At 44.5% G+C, this 13,892-nt stretch overlaps 1 protein-coding gene across 1 annotated transcript in view; it reads right to left on the reverse strand.

Annotated features, from left to right (window-relative positions):
• Nucleotides 1–2,720: 2,720 nt before the first annotated feature.
• LOC147727578 (uncharacterized) overlaps nt 2,721–13,892 on the reverse strand; it is a 38,916-nt gene continuing 27,744 nt past the window's right edge. Inside the window, exon 4 of the mRNA XM_086961625.1 lies at nt 2,721–4,193. Coding sequence (XP_086817751.1) covers nt 2,727–4,193 — 1,467 coding nt within the window. The 3' untranslated portion in view covers nt 2,721–2,726. The remainder of the gene's footprint in view (nt 4,194–13,892) is intronic.

A 13,892-nucleotide genomic window follows, 5' to 3' on the forward strand; every position in this document is an offset into this window, starting at 1 on the left:
GCTGCAACATGCATTGCCTTGCTTTACTCCAGATTTACCAAGCACCGCAGGGCCACACAAGGTAGCCTTGTCTGGCTTGGTAAATCTGACTCTAGTGTTGCGTTTCCCTTGCATTACCTTCATGGTGCAAAGGCAACACAAAGGCAACACAACACTTTGAGAAATTTGGCTCCTGGTATATGTGTTTATTTGTCATAAGAAAGTTGTAGTGCCTTTTAGAGCGCAAGAAGCTGTGGGGTTTGATGTTGGCAGTAGTTGGTGCAGTACCATTGGAGAGTGTGACTTTGTATGCTTGCTGATGGCTGACATACTTAATGCAGGAGGTTAGCTATATGTGATTCTATACATGAGTACACGTTTGAGTGAAAGTGTCCAGTGAGCTAGAAATGTGGGAGCTTCTCCGTGATAGCAAGGAGTACTCTAGTCGATCACTGGGCAAGACTACCCAAGGTGCTAGCTATACTTTATTGGGGACTTTTTTGCGCAGTTTGTGTGTGGCATGGTGAGTTAATCCTGCGTCATTTGCTTTGCTTTTGCTGCGTCTTTCTCAAGTGGGTATCTGTGTCTGGAGAGGAGGGTTATTATGAATGTGTGCAACGCACTGCTGTTGAGTCTTGAATGTTGCGTGCCACTTTGAGGTAGGATTACATGACCACAGTAATCTGCTACACACTAGAGTGTGGAATCCACCATGAGGATAGATTACAGCACTGTGTGGGGGTCAATGCATCCATTTTAGAAGTGAATACTCCTGTGCAGGAATATGTGTTCCCCCAGTGGTTGAGCCCTTTGAGATATATATGCTGCTTTGTTTTGGTAGAATTGTGATCCATTTTTGGGGGAGCCACTACTCTTTATTTTGTTGGGGGTTGAAAAGAACCCTTTGGTGCATGTTGTGCCTTAAGCAGCATGCAATATCTTTTAGATTAAATGTATACCACTGTGTTGGGAACCAAGAGCCTGTGATTGTTTGGGCGATTGGACAGATGTTAAATACCCATTGGTACATTTAATTTGTTGTGCTTTTAGTAGGGTGCTGACCCTTTACAGAGGAAGATAATATCTTTTTGGTGGGGAAGCAAGAGACAGTAATTGTTTGAGGCTTGTGGGGAAACCCATTGCTTGATGTGTTCTGTGTTTGTGAGGAATATGACTGTTTGATACTTCGTTCATAGGTAGGAAGCATAGGAAACATGCTCTTTATGGTACCCTTTGTGGGTGAAGGTCATATGGTGCTTGCGTTTATGGCTTCCGTTTGAGTATGGTGTGCATTTGCAATGGGTCTAGTGTTGTAATTGACCCCATTGTAACCCATGCTGTCATCCTCGTGTGATGCTCCAGTGGAGCTGTAGCGTCTTGACTTTGTTTTTCTATGTCGCTTTGCTGTAGGCCAGTGAACTCCTGTATTGGAATCTATGATGTGTGTGTTTAGGGTGAGGTCTCCGCCCCTGACTGTTGAGAGAAGCCAGTGACCAGAGGGCTGATCAGAAAGAACTTCTGCAGTCTAAGGGTGATGTACATATAAACTGAACCTAACTTTACCTTCACACCCCTAGGTGAATTTAAAAATACTTTCCACACTAGGAATCTCTGAGTAATTATAAATAAGGATGTGTAACATAATTCTGGTTTGACATTTGCTTGGATACTAAGCTTTCTACACAAAGATTTTCTACAGGTCATCACAAATTTCTGAGAAGCATTCAGACTCAGGCTGCGAGCAGGTGGTTCCATTTGCTCTAGCTAATGCTGTTACACTAGTATAGAAACAGCAGATCTGCATCTTTCTAATGCGGGTGCCTTCACTGCGGCCCAGCAGTGGCGTAGCTAGGGAGCGGGGGTCCACATGGGCAGTTGCCCCAGGAACAAAATTCTTCAGGCATAAATTTTAAAATAAAGTAGTGTGCCCCCTAACCAGTGGACCGTTAGCTTTCCTGAGCTAATGGCTTACGGGTTAGGGGGAGCAATACATTCTTTCAGAATTTTTCCCCAGGCGCTAGCACCAACGCTACACCACTGTTGCCCAGACTACCGGGTCATCAGACACTGGTCCACCAGCAAGAAAGGAAGCAACCAGACTTCTTGTAAAGGTTCACATAGTTTGAAAATAAAGAGCGAGGCAGAGAAGTTCTGAGGTTAGTTGCCTAGAACTGCTTTATTGGTAACCAAACGTTTCTTGCAAAAATAAGCTCACAGTGTTTAATAATTCTTGTAACTGCCCAAATTCAAACATGAGCCCAAACATAGCAAAGGGCCAGCTGTGCAAGGCCCCTTACTTTTCCATGCTGTATTCAGATGTTTTCATTTATTTTGCTGAACACCACTTGAGGGGATCTTTCGGATACATCTCTGGAACTGTCATGATATATTCCATGTCTACAGATGTCTAAGGTTCTCTTTTTATTAAATAAACATGACTACACGATACGCAATTTAATCGCACACTGCATATGCCAACTTCATAAGAGATACCTGATTTCAAAGTGTATTGAAGTTAATTAAAAGTTTATTTTTACATATATTCATCATCACAAGACAATGAGGAGAATATTTCATATTTGCAGTTGTGGGTCTTGCAGGTATAGATTATGATATATTCTTGGTTGGTCTCAAGGATCCCACTACTTGAGTGGACGTCTTAGTGGCAGTAATGTTCGTCTTTGTGGTCAGGCTGGGGTTTAGGGCTCTTTATTCTAGTGTAGCTGGAAGGATGGCTGATCAAGGCTTTAATTGTTGCTGTGAGTCTCTTGATGGCTGTCTTCTTCCTCACTGTTTTCAGGCTGGAGTTCAAGGGTCTCATTGCTGGTGTGGCCATTCTGGTGGCTTTCTTCCTCCCCATTGTCGTCAGTCTGGGGTTCAGGGCTCTCATTGCTAGTGTGGGTGTCTTGTTTGCTCTCTTCTTTCTCGATGTGATGAGGCTCAGTTTCAGAGCTTTCATTGCTGGTGTGAGTGTCTTGATGACTGTCTTCGTCTCCACTATGATCAGGCTGTGAGTCAAGGCTCTCATTGCTGGTGTGGTTGTATTGATAGCTGTCTTCTCTGCTATGGTTAGGCTGGGTTTCAGTGCTACCATTGCTGATGTGGCTGTCTTCTTCCCCACTGTATTCAGGCTGTAGTTCAGGGCTCTCATTGCTGGTGTGGGTTTCTTGATGGTTGTCTTCCTCCCCATTGTGGTCAGGCTGGCTGTTCACTTCCTCACTGTGGTCAAGGCGTTTGTTAATAGCATGGGTGTCTTGATTGCTCTCTTCTTTCTCGATGTGATGAGGCTCAGTTTCAGAGCTTTCATTGCTGGTGTGAGTGTCTTCATGACTGTCTTCGTCTCCACTATGATCAGGCTGTGAGTCAAGGCTCTCATTGATGGTGTTGTTGTATTGATAGCTGTCTTCTCTGCTGTGGCTAGTCTGAGTTTCAGGGCTACCATTGATGATGAGACTGTCAGGATGGTTGTCTTCCCCAGTGTTTTCAGGCTGTAGTTCAGGGCTCTCGTTGCTGTGAGTGTCTTGATGGCTGTCTTCTTCCCCACTGTATTCAGGCTGGAGTTCAACGGTCTCATTGCTGGTGTGGCCATACGGGTGGCCTTCTTCTTCCCCATTGCCGTCAGTCTGGGTTTCAGGGCTTTCATTGCTGGTGTGGGTGTATTGATGGCTGTCTTCTTCTTCATTGTGGTCAGGCTGGAGTTCAGCGGTCTCATTGCTGGTGTGGCCATACTGGTGGACTTCTTCATCCCCATTGTCGTCAGTCTGGGTTTCAGGGCTTTCATTGCTGGTGTGGGTGTATTGATGGCTGTCTTCTTCTCCATTGTGGTCAGGCTGGCTGTTCACTTCCTCACTGTGGTCAAGGCGTTTGTTACTAGCATGGGTGTCTTGATTGCTCTCTTCTTTCTCGATGTGATGAGGCTCATTTTCAGAGCTTTCATTGCTGGTGTGAGTGTCTTGATGACTGTCTTCGTCTCCACTATGATCAGGCTGTGAGTCTAGGCGCTCATTGCTGGCATGGGAGTATTGATGGCTGTCTTCACTGCTGTGGTTCGGCAAGGTTTCAGGGCTACCATTGCTGTTGTGGCTGTCAGGATGGTTGTCTTCAACACCGGCAACTGGCTCTGATAGCTCGCTATCCTTCTTGCTGCTTGAAACATCCTGATGGCTGCTGAGATCAGTAGACTGAATACGTTCAAGTATGGCATTCAGAATAACCTGTATGACATAGACAGGAGAATCACCAGAATATTTAGGATCCCACAATCTACATTAAAATGCCATGACTACACAGCCTCTAACAATATATGCCTTCCAGCAGCACAGTGAATTATTAATCTTGTAATAAATTACTTTATGGTTCTGAATGTCCGTATTACCATGTTGGTATCAATTTTACAATTTCCTATGTCGATATTGTTAGAGATGTAAGTATGGACGTACATACGAATAGATACCACTAACCAATGTAGTTACTGTGCGCTTTACACCATTTTCTTCCCTTTCTCTTGTTCAGTTGTGTGCTTCACGCTTGCCCTACCCTAGGTGCCTACATCACTGACTAAGGTGCATCATTATATTTTAACTATTATTGGAAACCTATTTACTCATGTTAGTATTACCATTAACCTTCCAGCCTTAAGAAAGCTCCAGGCACATAACAGACCACACCGGTGAAACATGGGTTTGCTAAATTTCAACAATGCTATGATGATGTGTACAGGAGTTATGCCACACAGCCAAGGGAGCAGAAGAAAAAAAAGAGGACACATTTAATTCGAATGGGTTTACTTATGCTGCACTCAGCATACAGAAATGTATATTTCACAAGTTATAAATACTTTTTAGTACTACACACTTTACCTAGTAGATCTTCTGGAAGCAAACACTAGCCTTTTCAGCAGTTTATCTATGAATCAGAAGTTAATTTGAAAGGTTTACTTTTTGTCAATAGCTTCTGTGTCAGTTGAATGTAACTATGATTGATCGATGTTGCAATGTCCAATGGCTGACTTGTTTATGCATATTCAAACTGGGAAATTAACATGTTACTTTGCAAGGGGTGTTGTGTCTCCTTCAGCCTCTTCCAGGTGCACCAAATCAAGAAAGTTGTATTGTATCCAAGTGCTGAATGATAGTTGTGGTATATTGATATAGTTGCATCAAGGTTAAGTTGTGGTAAGTGGGCGAATAGAGAGTGGTAGGTTAGTGGACCTAAAAAAGGAAGGTAGGGGTATCATACTGGGTACATGCAATCATATATCGCTCCTTCCGAAGTATCTCATTCAGCCTTGTTCAAGCCCTGAAATTCCTTAGAGGGCTCTGTACATGGTATATTCTTTGTAGAAAAAAGGGTGTAGAGAGGCTGTTAGACTTATGTACATTGAGTTCTACAGGAAATGTCTTTGGCAGAAGTAGGGCAGAGATTGGAACCTCATAGGCAGGGCGGAACTGGCTGTAGCGGGCATTGGGAGTGTTTACGGGAGGCTGGAATGGCGGGGACCAAATTTGCAGCCTTTGGGGCTGGTTTTGTTACTGGGGGACGGTTTTGCAGCGATACTGCTATATCTGCCCCCAATACCAAAAGCAGCAGGAGGGATGGTCTGTCAAAATTGCCAAGTCTGCCTTGGGTTCCCAGTCCGGCTCTGCTCATGGGAAGTATTTGGATGTATAGGGTCTTCCCCTTTGATTTAGTGTGGTTTATTCTAAAGCAATTCTGTAAAGTCAAAATGCCTTTGTATTAGATTGGTTCCTGTTTGCTAAGTGCATTAATAAATTAATAACTTGCTACCAAGTGCTCTCATGATTTTGCATTCCTTATTCTACACACGCGCTCTGATTAAATAGTAGTAGTGGCAGAACCGAAGGGGGTTACACATTCTACCTTCTTGTCACTTTGCAGCTCCCAAGCAATGACATAGCATACTCATGCAATGCAGCCTATCTGGAGGACAGACTACTACCAGTCAAGAGTATCTGTGATGGAGAGGCAGGATGGGAAAAAGGCACAAGACATTTGTTTCCTATACTGCATGATACTGCTTCTCAGAAGTGACTATAAACTCAGGATACTTTAGGGACCACACTAACATCACTTACCTGTGACAGATTCTCACACTAATCCAGAAGACCAATATGGTGTTAGTGAGGGCACTAATTTTGAGGGAAGCTAATACTTGTGACCTGTGGTGCACGATCTGACAACAATTAAGACCACCGAAGGCCACAGCAATGCAGATTTGTACAGGGTACAACATAAGGGTCTGATTCTCAAAAATCTTTGACAACAGATGGCAAACCTGAAACATGGTTACCCACCAGACATGTTGAAAGTGCAGTGGGAGAATAATATTCAGCAAGACAGAGAACCTTCATCAAAGGCTGATAGAAGTTTGGTAGAGCTTTAGCTTTACCAAGGGTTTTTGCGAGGCCTGGCTCATGGCTTTCTGCTGGTTGCACACTTTGTTGTTACCAAGACCCAGCACCAGCTGGCACCAAGATTAAGGAATTTTGTTGGTCGTGTTCAATATGCCACACCAATAGCAAGTAGGCAGGAAAAACCAAGGCACAATTTATTTCTCTGTCAGCCGAGGTGGTGTCATTTGCGAATGACAGTCTCCACACTAGAAAACCCAGGAAAACCCAGGAAATGGGGTAATTCTGGTTAGTTCAGACCATAGAAGCAGATTCTCTGAGGTACTGTGTTGTATCTGTCCATCACCCATGTCGCTTGCACTGTAGAAAATACCAGAACATTGTAGAATAGACAAGAACAGTGGAACTATGTGGTTACAAAGTTCTAGAATGTAGAGTGAGGAGCCTGCTTGGTCCAGAATTGGCAGTTGGTATGCTGTGCCTGAGGTGTATGGAATAAACCTAATGCTTCTCTTCACTCTCTGGGTGAATTTTGCAAATCTGGCGTTCGCGAATTTGCGAACTCACAATCCGCAAAATCCGCGAATTCTCGCGAATTTGCGGATTTTTTTATTTTTATAGTGTTTGAAAGGGTTTCTGCCAGTTCGCAAGGATTTTGTACCAGTTCGCAATTGCGAACTTACTTGTCGGCACGCAACGGTCACGACTATGTTGTTTCTACGTCTGGTTCATCATCACTCACAGGTTCACAGCACCCTCTGTTTCAACACTGCCACCCTCTGTTTCACCCATGCCACCCTCTGGTACATCAATGCCACCCTCTGGTTCATCATCATCACTGTAGATTATGGGGGGAAAAAGGAAGCACACCTGCCCTGCTTCAACTGACATGAATTAATTTGGGGTTGATTTATTAATGTGTCACTGTTTTAAAATTCCAGTCTGGCACCAGCTTCCTTATCTGTAATTTGCTTTCTGTTGCAGTGCAATTTTTTTTTCCAGGACCTTTGTGGCCTACTTGTAGCTATTCTATGATCTGGCTGTGAGGGTCAGAGCAGGGTCATACAATTGTTGCAACTAGCAACTGAACTCTGGAGGGGCCCCAGTCAGGAAGCACTACAGGGAATGGTTACTAATGATGAATTTGAACTTTTGCACCTGCTGAGTGCTTTCAGTTTAGCAAAACTCGTTTTTCTGCAGAACAGCAAATGTAATGCCCCAAACAAACTTACTTGTGAAAGTTAATTTCTAATCCAAAAGTGATCCAAAGAAAGTCAAAAGGCCTCAAATCCAAAAAAGGGCAGGCAAATGTCAACCTGAGGAGTGATTCTGATAAAAATCATCATTTTCAGAAGGTCTATGCTGCTTGCTAGTGGATTTCTTGAGCAGAATTGCAAATTTTGTAGTTTCGCGAGTGCGAGATTGTTGCTTCCCGCCGCACCTACATGTTCGCAATTGCGAACTTACGCCGCACGCCGCAAAATTGTATCACCAAGAAAAAAAAACTGCTGCATGCGAATTTGCGGATTTTCGGTAAATTCGCGAGCGTTCGCGGATCGCGAATTTACCCAAAATCCGCGAGCGGAACGGATTTTCTGCCCATGCTTATGTGTAACCCTCATATCTTGTATTGGCGATATGGACAGGATACGTCCAGGTACACCTCAACAAACACTTTATGCAGCAGGGAAACAGAGAATGACCACTCTTGCAAACTGAAGGTTATTTAGGGAAGTGCTCTGGTCACATGACTTAGACCAGGATCGTTGTGTCAAACGGACTCTAGTAGGCAGTGAATACATTTACAGATGGTCGATGGCTGTGAGCCTGAGCAGCAAGTAAGTGGCTACTGGTGGCGGTCACTGTGATGACTTAACGGTCATCCCCCTTGGGACTCCTGTTCACTGCCGGAGTTATTGACTTGGGACAAAGATGTGCGCCAGAGGGATGTGGTGATTTTGGCCTCCATTGAGCATGTTGACATTTTGAGAGAGAGTCAACTCTGTGTTCTCAAAATCAGTGTGAAGGGTCCTGTGGCTTTCTGACGAGGGTGTGCATTGTACATTAGCAATCCCCTCCCAGTGTACCGCAAACCTTAAGTGACTTCAAACATTTAGGAACATATTTGATGCTGCATACACACAACAAAAAACTGTTGTGAGCACGAGAGGTGCTCGCTGACCATGAGAATTCACCCCCCTTTACGTTCCTCTCTCGCTGGGGGTGAACACTCAACTTGAGAATCAATCACACAAGCAGCTATGAACTGTTGTGAGCACAATTGATGCTGTGCACAAGTAGATACAAACTGGTGTGAGTGTGAGGGGTAAATCACCATTATCTCATTTCAATTGCAGTTTAATGAGAATAATTTGGCGCCCAAGAACCCAAAGCATGCTCTCAATCCAGTAGGATCACTCACCTTCCTTAAATCTGTCTTGGAGGGTGCAATCAGGATCCTTGTTTCTGTGAGGTTCTGCAGGAGCCCGGAGGGAGAAGCATCTGTGAGGAATTTTGGGACGGTTTTCTCTGGTACGCCACCTACTGCCCGACAGTTGCCGTGTTTTGTCCTAAGACTGTAAGGCGCACTTGCCTCACTGAGACCGAACTTCAGAGCCCTTTGCTGTCTAAACAAATCCAGCTCTCAACACTACGCTGATGTTGGCAGTGATAAAAAGAGAACAGTAACTCAGTGTGTGAATACATTGTGCTTTGCCATAAATTGCGAGATTTTAGCTCCTACTTGGTTGTGAGGGTTGGAGAAAGTGTGATGGGGGATATTTTATGTGGCATAAGAAATGAGTAAGCAGGGTGTTATTCCTTCTCTGTTCTTTTTAATATCTCCTGGGTAACCACCATTGAAGTGGAACAAATGGAAATAAGTCTTTCACAATTATTCCATTGTTTGTGGACCCAATATTGGTCTAGAGAGGAAGATTGCACTATTGCAAAATTGTCTAGGAGAAGAGGGTCAAGAACCTATAGGGCATCTACCTGATCTATGTGCTGATGTACCCAGGGGGGTAAAATGAATACGAAATAAGTATTAAGAAATTGGATAATCACTTCCTTTCTTGGATCAGTACAATCATGGAGCCTTATCATTTTGGGATGCGCTCACAGAAGGAAGTGTGGCACCTTCATGTAAGTTTGAAGCAACAAATGATGAACGCAGAGGACCCAATTTTTGTTGAATTTCAAAACAGAAAGGATACGGGAGTTGTGTAAGTACTGGTAAGAATCTGTGAATGAGTTTGTGAGTGGTTGTGTGGGAGTGGGTGTAAGGGAGGTTTTATGGGGTGTGAGTGGGTGTGTCATTGACTCTGTGGATGATGTCATCAGTGATGTAATTTGAGATGCCCTCAGTGATGTCACTGACCATGTCGTGAGTGATGTAATATGTAAAGTCATAAGCAAAACAGTGTGGGGGCACGAGCTATAGTTAGCTCAGCTAACTATAACTGCCAAATTTCACTGGTTTTGTATGATTGGAACCTGAGCCTAACTATAATGTTCTTGTAACCAAAGTTGGTCTCTGTAAGATTAAAATAAATGAAACCATTTACCTACACTCAGGAGTGTGATACGACTCCTTTTTGAAGGGTTTGGTGAATGTAAAGACAGCATGGCTCTGCCTGTACAATGGACCAGCACCGCCATAAAGGCGCCATCAAGACCCAGCAAAAAAGGGAGCCACTTTGTGTTGAATATAAAAAAAATAGGAAATTCTGCGATGAGCTACAGGCCGAACTGCTGAACGGAATTACCCCAAATTTGGCAAACAGGTAAAACTTGGTTCAGAAAGCGACCTTTTTTTTAATTGGTGTAAATCCGTTCAGTAGTTTTTGAGAAATTCAGAAAACAGGAGTCAGAAAACCAATTTCCCATAGGAAACTTTGGTCAAGGCTACAGCCGAAACTACTGAACGGATTTACCCTAAATTTGGCAAAAAGGTAGTGCTTGGATCAGAAAGTGACCTTTTTTTAAATGGTGTAAATCCGTTGAGTAGTTGCTGTGAAATTAGAAAAATAAAAGTTTCGGTATCTGGGCGGAGCCTAACTCCAGAGCAAAAGCTTCACTATGATTGGCTGCCAACTCTCCAAACCAGGAAGTGTCGCCAGCCATCTTGTGACTCGGTAGAAGCGAGTCACCAGAAAACAGAGAAACAAAAGATATAAAACAAGAGAAGGGTGACAGGGTAGAAACACCCTGACCCACTAGGCCTGCTCAGGGGGTCCCAGAAGGACCCCCAGGGCCCAAAAAAGCATTAAAAAAAGAAAAAATCAGCGCAATTCACATTGGAGTTGCAGGTTGTTGTGTTTTATTTTAATGAGGCCCGGCTGGGGAGCCCGCAGCCCCGGGCTTCACTCATGTTGGGAGGGGGGTTGTGCGGCCCCCTCCAGGAACCCTCCATGAGCTTATAACTTTGGCGTCGTTTGACAAATGTTTACAACATTTTCCCAAAAGTTTCTCATTTTTGATCAGCTCCTATCTTGAAAGCTTGGGCGTGATTGGTCTTGGGAAGGGGGCTGAGAAAAAAGGGGGTCCCAAAACCTGTTTTCTCCATGCTATTTCCATAGGAAACTGTAGATAAGACTACAGGTGAAACTGCTGAACGGAATTATGCCAAATTTGGCAGGGAGAAAGGTGATGGTCCAGAAAGCACGCTATTGTTTAAATTGTATAAATCCGTTCAGTAGTTTTTGAAAAATATCAAATTTTACAGATATCGATATTTGAGAATTCTGACATCTAATTGGCTGAGGGGTGACGAGCATGAGCTTGCGGCTCATTGGCTGTGAACTGTTGAAACCAGGAAGTGTTGGCAGGCATTTTGTGACTCAGTCCGTCAGCTCGCATCTCTCTGTGTAGAAGCCATTGGGTCCGTAGTTTTACCTCTGCGAGGCAACACTGAAAATATACCGCAGCTCTGTCTCCGCGAGGTACCCCTTCACGGTTCCTCTACCCACATCACCAGCTCGCTGCTATGTCTTTAAAAGCCAGTCCGTTGGCTCAGACCTCTGTGAGTCAGTCCATCTGCATGACCCCCTACACTACCCAAACACCAGTGCACTACCCTAAACACTAAAACACTGCTCCCAGCATGACCCCCTTCACTACCCAAACACCACTGTACTACCCTAAACACTAAAACACTACTTCCAGCATGACCCCTTACACTATCCAAACACCACTGCACTGCCCTAAACCCTAAAACACTACCCCCCCAGCACGACCCCCTACACAACCCAAACACCATTGCACCACCTGTGTGAGTCAGTCCGTCTGCATGACCCCCTACACTACCCAAACAGCACTGCACTGCCCTAAAACCAAAAACAGTACCCTCAGCATGACCCCCTACACTACACAAACACTACTGCACTGCCCTAAATCCTAAAACACTACCCCCAGCACGACCCGAAAACTACGCAAAGACTCCCAGCATGACCCCTTACACTACCCAAACACACTGCATTGTTGTAAACTCTAAAACACTACCTCCAGCATGACCCCCTACCACGCACAAACCTCACTGCACTGCCCTAAACTCTAAAACACTACCCTCAGGATGACCCCCTACACTACACAAACACCACTGTGCTACCCTGAAACACTATTCCCAGCACGAACCTCCAAACTCTCCACATAAACCACTGCACAACTCTAAATCCTAAAACACTACACCAGCACGATCCCCTACACAACCCAAACACCACTACACTACCCTAAACACTAAAACACTACTCCCGGCATGACCCCCTACACTACCCAAACACCACTGCATTGTCGTGAACTCCAAAACACTACCCCCAGCATGAACTCCTACACTACCCAAACACCACTGCACTGCCCTAAACCCTAAATCACTACCCCCAGCAGGACCCCCCTACACTACCCAAACACCACTGCACTACCCAAAAACCTAATACACTATCCCCAGCACGACCCCCTACACTTCACAAACACCATTGCACTATCCTAAATAATAAAACACGACTCCCAGCCCGACACCCTACACTACCCAAACACCACTGCTCTGCCCTAAATCCTAAAACACTACCCCAGCACGACCCCCACACTATGCAAACACCACTTCACTGCCCTAAATCCTAAAACACTACCCCCAGCACGACCCCCTACATTACGCAAACACTATTGCACTGCCCTAAATCCTTAAACAATACCCCCAGCAAGACCCCCTACTATACACAAACACCACTGAACTGCCCTAAAACACTACCCTGCATGAACCCCTAGACTACACAAGCACAACTGCACTGCCCAAAAAACTAAAACACTACTTCCAGCACGACCCCCTACACTACACAAACACCACTGCACTGCCCTAAACCCTAAAACACTACCCCAGCACGTCCCCCTACAATACACAAACACCACTGCACTGCCCTAAACCCTATAACACTATCCCCACCATTGAGCCCCTACACTACACAAACACCACTGCACTGCCCTTAACCCTAAAACACTACCCCAGATCAACCCCCTACACTACCCAAACAGCACTGCACTGCCCTAAACCCTAAAACACTACCCCCAGCACGACCCCTACACTACCCAAACACCACTGCAAGGCCCTAAACCCTAAAATGCTACCCCCAGCACAACCCCCTACTCTACCGAAAAACACGACTGCACTACCCTAGGTTTCAGGGACGTTATAGTTAGAAATTAGAATTTAAAAAACCTTTGAAATTCACTGAAAAAACCATAGGTTTCAGGGACTTTATTGTTAGTTGGACATTTCACTTGTGCAAATCCACAGTAGTTCCACCATTATAGTTAGTTCCGCTAACTATTACTTGCGCCCCAGCAATGCACTGCTGATGACGTCACATATTACATCATTCATGAAATGGTCAGTGACATCACCGATGACATCAGTGATGACATCTCAAATGACATCACTGATGGCATCATCCACGTGATAATCTGATGCACCTCCTCATACCCTAATATAACCTTTGATACACCCACTCTAAAATACAGACTACCATTTTTGAAACCATAGACACACCAATACCAGTTACTACATACCCACTCACTAATTCCTAGGTCGACACACATCCACTCATTCACCCAAACAGTCATTCATACCTGCCGTCTATCATCAATACGGCATTGTTATATGCACTCACATATCTATACTGATACACACACACCTGCGACTAATCCATAGAGTTACTCACACACCTAGTCACTCATACAAACAATGAATCAAACTCCCATTTACTCACCTATACACACACACCACCTCACTTATTCAAACATATACTAACATATACTTACACTCTTATACAATAACTAATACAAACACACAGTGATCCATACAGCCACTATCACAATCACTCACTCTCACATATAGTCATGTATACACTCCATCACTCACATATACTGCCTTTCACATTTTCAGTTAGTCACATATATACCACTGAGGCATCCATTCACTCACCAACACACTCATACACACACTCACCCACCTATACAGCGCTTCACAGATGCATTCTTGAACACATACAC

Source organism: Lissotriton vulgaris, chromosome 3_1 (assembly GCF_964263255.1).
Source record: "Lissotriton vulgaris chromosome 3_1, aLisVul1.2, whole genome shotgun sequence".
NCBI lineage: Eukaryota > Metazoa > Chordata > Amphibia > Caudata > Salamandridae > Lissotriton > Lissotriton vulgaris.